This window comes from Cryptotermes secundus, unplaced genomic scaffold, assembly GCF_002891405.2.
Source record: "Cryptotermes secundus unplaced genomic scaffold, Csec_1.0 scaffold1799, whole genome shotgun sequence".
Classification (NCBI taxonomy): domain Eukaryota; kingdom Metazoa; phylum Arthropoda; class Insecta; order Blattodea; family Kalotermitidae; genus Cryptotermes; species Cryptotermes secundus.
The window spans coordinates 102,655-110,444 of NW_019721788.1; the positions used below are offsets into that span (position 1 = coordinate 102,655).

The following is a 7,790-nucleotide window of genomic DNA, read 5'->3' on the forward strand; positions in this document are numbered from 1 at the left end:
CAGGCCTTCACGTAAAGTGTCTGTTATTGTTGCACACTTTTAAATGAAACTGTAATGTAGTTACTACAGGAGTCTGACGATGGTGTATAACACACAGAGATTTTGGGTTTTTGGACTTTATCCATCATCCTAGTTTTTAAGATAACTAAGAAAAACACAACGTTTCGGAAACTGGATCTGTTTGTCCTCAGGTGAGGGAAAACACCTATTCTGTTGGGTCCCTCAATCCAGTGATTGAGGCTAGCTCTTCCTAAGGGACCCAACAGAATAGGTGTTTTCCTTCAGCTGAGGATGGAAACAGATCCAGTTTCCGAAACATTGTGTTTTTCTTAGTTATCTTAAAAACCAGGATGATGGATAAAGTCCGAAAACCCAATACCAAACTGTAATGTGCTGACAAATTTTAGCAAAACTGCACTATACTCATATCAGATTTCATGAAAATATTACAGATGCCATTATTACCCATGTATTGTGCATATATTTAATTAAAAAGTACCATCAGCTACAGCAAATAAATTGTAGAATTTGACGTTCTCACAGCAGTGGTTATGAAGAGTCTTATCTTCTTGGATATAATGCCACGTAGTCTGTTGAAAGTCAACCAACATTTCAGAGGTACATATCGCTTCTATCTTCAGGTTCATATAAGCAATGTTAAGATGCCAGCATGAAAACAGGTGGCCAGAAATTTCAGATTATATAGGATGCAGGAGAGAAATGGAACAGTGAACCTCAGTTCCCATTGGCTTGCCATGGGACAGAATGAGACCACGAGGCTGCTCTCAGAGACACATCTCAAACTAAATAAGAGGTTCTTAGTCCAAATTATCACTTCTATTTTACTGAATGTTTTCCGGGTAGGAAAGGAGGAGCTGCCAATGCATTAAGAAAAGGCATTCCCTACTACCATGCAGACCCCCCCCCCTTGTTTCANGTCTATGAGGCCCTGAAATGGGACAATTTGCTGGTTTGGGAAACAGTGTAAGGGTGTGTTGGACAGGGAACCGAGGTGTGAGGGAGAGAGGACAAGTGAGTGAGTTCCAGGCATGCAGTGGGCAATGTGGGTGCAGAGGTAGCAGAAGAAAGCTGGAACATGAAGGTGGAGGCTGATGAGTGCTTGGAGAGGGAATATTTTGTGACCTGATGAGGACAGTGTGCATGGACCTCCGTGGCCCCGCAGAGAACCAAGATCTGCTTTCATGTGATGGAGGCTGCTCTCAGAGACACATCTCAAACTAAATAAGAGGTTCTTAGTCCAAATTATCACTTCTATTTTACTGAATGTTTTCCGGGTAGGAAAGGAGGAGCTGCCAATGCATTAAGAAAAGGCATTCCCTACTACCATGCAGACCCCCCCCCCTTGTTTCAGTAGAAGCCACAGGGGTCTGCATACAGATATTACTTGCAAGTGTTTATAAATCTCCAAGTCATGCCTGCAGTGATGCAGGCATCACTGAGCTCTTAAGCTTTAGACATAAGTGCGTATTGGCAGGTGAACTGAATGCTTAACATCCATTTTGGAATAGTGCAGTTTCAAATCCTTGAGGCAAGAAAACTCATGGAATTATTTGATTTCAATGAATTCGAAATTTTAGCATCACAATGCCCCATTCATTACTGCCCTCCTGGAAATGGCGATGTACTGGATATTGTGATCCATCAGAAAATCAGAGTGTCAGATGTCAATGTTTCTGATATCCTGGACTCAGACCATCTACCGCATACTGGATCATGTGAAATCTACGAATCTTTCAGAACCTGTTGAAAAATTCAGTTTGAGAATGGTTTCAAAGCCTCACATCTGATTTAATATCACCTAGAATCAGAATTAACTTGGCAGTAGAAGCCGATAAAGCAGCCCATGACTTTACAGTCTCTATTGCATTGGTGTATAGGTTGTTGACAAGTAAGGTTACCCTTTCAGACATAAACAATGATCTTTCTAGTTTAGATCATTCATTAAAATATAAGCATGGGCTAAGAAAATTGTGGCATGAAAAACAGCAGTTAATTGGGTCATGAAAACAATCAGATGAATGACCTGTAGAAAGCCACTTCAATGGTGACAAATGAAAATTGGTAACTGAGGTCACAGGTCAGACTATATGGCGTGCTGTAAAGAACTAAAGGTGTCAACTGCTATGCATGGTCCTTTAGGCCTTATATTTAATCTGTTACAGAAAGCCAATGCAATTTCTGACTGTTTGGAAAACAGTTCACACCCCATGAGCTGTGTGATGAAAACCATGATCAGTGGGCGGAGGCTAAGAGTTGAAGCTCTGTTTGAAGTTATAGACAACAACCCCCTTGAAAGAATTAAGACTGTGTGAGTTGCAGAATTAATAAATTCTCTGAAACTGAGAAAGGCCTGCAGAACTGACGGCATTACAAATGAATGCTTCAAACACCTCTGAAGACCACTGATACACCTAACACAATTAATCACTGCATTTGGCTTTCACATTTTCTGACATCTTGGAAGGAAACAGAAAAGATAACCTCACTGAAATCAGCAAGGACCCTAAATTCCCTCCAAATTTACATCCAATTAGCCTCTTGTCCATGACAGGCAAGCTCTTTGAGAAGGTTATATTAAAAATAGTCCAAAGGCACACTGAAAAAAAGAGGCCTGCTTAATGCAAGTCAATTTGGATTCTGTGAATGTCACAACATGACACCCTAATGTATGAGGGCTATTCGGAAAGTAACCTCAATTTATTTTTGGCAACTAATGTAAGAGTGGGGGAGAGTGTGTGCATGCGATATAGCATCATACGAGACACTGCCTTGAAAACCATCATAAAACTGGTCACTTATGCTAGTTCTTGCCTCTACAGAATGAATTATGGTGTGTCCTATGATTAATAATCCTGTCTGCTGCAAAATTTGTACTGATATCTGCTTTCTTCATGCTGGAAACATGAATGCTGTGGAAGTCTATCACAAATTGTGTGTGGCTTATGTACAAAATATAAGAAGTAAAGGAACTGTAAAACAATGGTGTATTATGTTCAAAGATGGGTGAACAAATGTTCACATTGAAAAGCAAAGTGACTGGCTGGCCATCTGTAGTGAGTGATGACCCTGTTCAAAGCATTGACCAAAAAATTTGTGAAAGATGGCACTTCACAAATTTGCAACTTTCATGAGAATTTCCACAAATTTTGCACAAGATGGGTTCAAAATATGCTCATGGGTGGACACAATATGCAGAGAATGGCTTTGGCTTTGACTTTTTTTAGAGTGATACCACAAAGATGGCAATGAATTTCTCAGTCACATCGTATGAGTAACAGGTGATGAAACCAAAGAGCAGTAAAAGCAATGAATGCACATACATTCTCCAAACAAGCCAAAAAAGTTTAACCAAACGTTTCTGCCTGCCAGAAAGCTGATGGCAACTGTTTTATGGAAGAGGAAAGGAGTGCTGATAGTGAAATTCATGCAACAAGGGACCATAATAACATCACAAGTGTACTGCAACACACTAAAAAACTGAATAGGGTCATTCAGAAAAGGCGTGGAATACTGATATCTGGTGTAGTGCTTCTCCATGAAAATGCGCGTCCACATACAGCTGCTTGCACTCATACACTACTGGAGCATTTCAGTTGGGAGTTGTTTGACCACCCTCTTTACTGCTCTGATCTTGCTCCAAGTGACTACCACCTGTTTACCTACCTCAAGAACTGGTTGTGATCACGGTGCTTCAACAACGATGAGTTAATGGAAGGTGTCAAAACATGGCTCAGCTCACAGGCAGCAGACATCTCTGATACAGGCATATAAAAACTTATTCCTCAATACGAAAAGTGCCTCAATTCCAATAGTGACTACACTGTGAAGTAGCTTATGTGCATGCATGCATGTGTGTATATATTTTTATATACATAAAAACCTTTTCTCATTGCTTGTTTTGTTGAAGGTTCACCAGAGGTTAAAATTTTTCGCTTAGTGGGGGGTGGAATCCAACTGGGTCCACTTGGCAGAGTGGCCACTGATTGGCCTATTGTTGCCTGCCCCGGGTGATTATGATGATGGAAAATTTGGTGGAATGAAGATTGGCAGGGGAAACCGAAGTACTCGGAGAAAACCTGCCCCAGCGCCACTCTGTCCACCACAAATCACACTTGACCAGATCCGGGATCGAACCCAGGCCGCCGCGGTGGTAAGCCAGCGACTAACCACTTGTTCACCAGAGGTTACATCCTGAATAACCCTCATATGAAGCTAATGACCATGTGACCCTTAATTTCAACAATATGTTTATGGTTGTGATATTCTTGGATATCAAAGTCTTTGATACTAGATGGCACACTGGCTTGCTATATAAATTATTAGAACTGAAATTTTTGACTAGTTTGATGAAGCTTATTAGAGCTTTTCTTTCACAAAGAAAATTCAGTTTGAGAAGAAAGTAAACTGTCTGCAGAAAGGGAAATGCAAGCAGGGGTGCCTCAAGGTTCCATTCTGTCCCCTACACCGTGAACTATGCACATAATTGATGACCCCCCCCCCCAAACACCTGGTGTTCATCTACCCCCTTTTGCCGACAACACCTGTCTGTATGACAGATTGCTACAGGGATTTATTGTCAGAAAACTGCAGTACAGTCTCAGCTCAGTGGAGACATGGTGTAAGTGCTGGAACATTAAAATAAATGAGGAACAGACACAGGGGATCTACTCCCCTCATAGACATGGATCACATGAGTCCCATCTTACACTGAATGGATGGAAAATTCCATTTGTAAATAGTATAAATATGTCGGTGTAATCTTTTGATAGGAGAGTTATATGGAGACTTTACATAGAAATGATTGAAGCCAAGGCCTTCAGAACATTTATTACAGTATATTCCCTATTCAGAAGTGAGCAATTGAGTGCTAACATTAAACTGACCCTCCACAAAGCACTCATTAGGTCTACAATGGCTTATGCTTGCCCCACCTGGAAATTTTCTGTACGTTAACTATCTAGTAAAACTGCGGCACTTGCAAAACAAGGTTCTTTGCACTACTGGTAATTTTCCAAGGTGCACACCAGTTTGCGATTTGCACATGGCTTTCAAACTTCTGTATGTATATGATTATATAACAAAATTATGCAGGCAACAAGCAGAAGTCATAGAAAATCATGAAAATGCCAATGTCTGCAATATTGGACAAGGTGAAGCCTGACATAGAAAATATAAGGGACCTAAACTCGCCAGCAGTTAAGCATATGACTGTTCAAGTGACTAGGTTGCCACTGTAGTGTGAGGTACTTAAAATAGGGAATGATTTGTTGTCCTCAGTCTGGACTGATAGAGGCATTGTATACATTGTATATACAGGGTGTCCCAGGAGGAATGTGCCAAACTTCGGGAGGGTGTTCCTTATGTTATAGTATGCCAATATAACCCAAAACAACTATGTCCAAAGTTGAATGGTTATGGAGATAATGGCCCGAGAAAAGTGTGGTCTTCTGGCGAGTTCACGCACTGTACCAGTCAGCTGGCATGTCTTATCTACATTTGTCCTTGACTGTGGTGATGGCAGCTCACGTTAGCCCCATACACTCACATACCAGAATGCGCAGTCAGCAATGTTACGTCAGCGCTTGCCATTCATGTGTCATGTATAGTGCTTGGAACCTTTAACGACAACTTTGACACGGCGTGCAAGTTTTTTGTAGTTCAATTTAATGGCTTCATGTCACTCACAAGTTAGTTTGATGTTACGTACATTATTAACATTACAGAAACCACATATTCCTGCCAGTTTTAATACGTTGTGCGTTCAAGTTCTAAGGTCTTCGATTTTTTTTCTCACACAATAATCATACAAAAAATTTGAAACTTCTGTCACTTTTCAATGTAATCTCCCTGCAGCCGTACACATTTTTCACAACGTCGACACCATGATTCCATGGCCGCTGCGAACGCTTCTGTAGGAGTCTGTTTTGACCACTGGAAAATTGCTGATGCAATAGCGGATTGAAAAACGGCATNTTGGGGGCGATGTTTTCCACACTCAATCGGCGATCCTCCAAAACAACATTCTCAACTCGCTCGACCATGTTGTCAAACCGGCTGGTGCGAGGCCGAGATTGTTTTGGTTCGTTGTCACACGACGTTCGGCCTTCTTTGAACTGTCGCGCCCACGAACGCACATTTTTCACATTCATGACACCATCACCACATGTCTCACTCAACTGGTGATGAATTTCAATGGGTGTCGTACCACGCAAGTGGAGAAAACGAATGATTACTCGCTGTTCTTGTAACGAAAACGTCGCCATTGTAAGTATCAAAAACACTCCTCACACTCGCCGCTACCACTAGAGTTCTGCCATCTCTGTCACGCATTCACAAAGAGTGCACACGTATTTTAAACAAAACCGCATGTGTCTATCTGCTCCCAGTCCTGAGAAAAAAAATTGGAGACCTTAGAACTTGAACGCCCCTCGTATGTATTTTGTAATCAACAAGTGTGTAACACCGGTCAAAGTTTCACACTTCTCTGGCCATTATCTCTGTAACCGTTCAACTTTTGACATAGGTGTTTTGGGTTATATCGGCATACTTTAACATAAGGAACACCCTCCCGAAGTTTGGCACATTCCTCCTGGGACACCTTGTATATACATGCACTGTGTACTACCTTGTAATAACATGTAAAATGTAACTGACTATGACTCTGACAAGCGAGAGACCTGTCCTCTTATCACAGAGGGTGCCTCAGATGGATAAAACCATAAATGTCTAAGAGAAACTAATATCTGGTCATGGTCTCAACACCAAGATGGACGGACTGACTGACTGACAGTCGCAAAGTTACTTTAATTTTGACCCACGGCAAGTCAATGGGAATTGAGGCTCATGCTTCCACTTCCTTCCTGCTTCCTATATAATCCAAAATTTCCAGCTAGCTGATTACTCACCTTGCTGTCCACATCCATGCTGGTATCTTGGTTGGCCTATTCGACCTTGAAGATGGAGGGAATGTTCCTCTGAAATATCAGTTGACTTTCAACGGACTATATGGTGTTTAATCAATGGGTTATTATACTATTTGTTGCATTCAATGGTACTCCTGAATTAAATTAATGAAAATTTACTCAGCAGTTCTACTGTTGCTGTACATGGACAAACAGATAAAAATTGTGAAGCTACTGGGTGCATTTTTACAATTTCATTGTGAATTCATCAAAATTTTAGATTCTGGCACAAGACATGCTGAAGCATAGGATATAGCATGTGCATGGCTGACTTAAACCTCTATATCATTCCAACTGCAAAAAATTGTTGCAAATTATTATAATTTCAAATTGCTGTAACTTGTCCTTAAGCAATCTATATTCTTAGCTATACTAATTACACAAAATCACTACTTACATTATTGTATCGACTCAGCTGTTTTCTAAGTACTCTACCATAACCAGAGCATATTTTTAAGTCTACCAAATCAACTGATGCAGCTTTCACCTGTACAAGAACTTCATCTAGCACTGTGATAACTGGAACAGGGACATCTTCAATTACTATCAAAGCCTTGAACAAAAAAATTGTGTTAGTAATTGCCTGTACTCGTATTGTACACTGTTCTACATGCTATGAATACATTAAATAAAGACTCACATCAGATCCTCTGTAACTGTTACAGACTACTGCTTTCATCTGTGGGACATGTGGTTGTTTCTTCTGCCACGACAAGCCAACAGCAACCCCCACAACTCCTCCCAAAACAAATCCAAGTAATCCAAAATACATGCTTGTCCGAGACACTGGGAAGAAAGGGCACATTT

At 40.9% G+C, this 7,790-nt stretch overlaps 1 protein-coding gene across 3 annotated transcripts in view; it reads right to left on the bottom strand.

Moving 5' to 3' along the window:
• The window catches only part of LOC111861216 (reticulon-4-interacting protein 1 homolog, mitochondrial), a 60,740-nt gene that overhangs the window by 48,514 nt on the left and 4,436 nt on the right, over positions 1 to 7,790 (bottom strand). For all 3 annotated transcript variants that reach the window (XM_023845607.2, XM_023845609.2, XM_023845608.2), the window contains exons 4-5: positions 7,624 to 7,769; positions 7,381 to 7,536 (exon numbers count right to left, since the gene is read on the bottom strand). In XM_023845607.2, the coding sequence (XP_023701375.1) occupies positions 7,381 to 7,536; positions 7,624 to 7,769 (302 nt within the window). The remainder of the gene's footprint in view (positions 1 to 7,380; positions 7,537 to 7,623; positions 7,770 to 7,790) is intronic.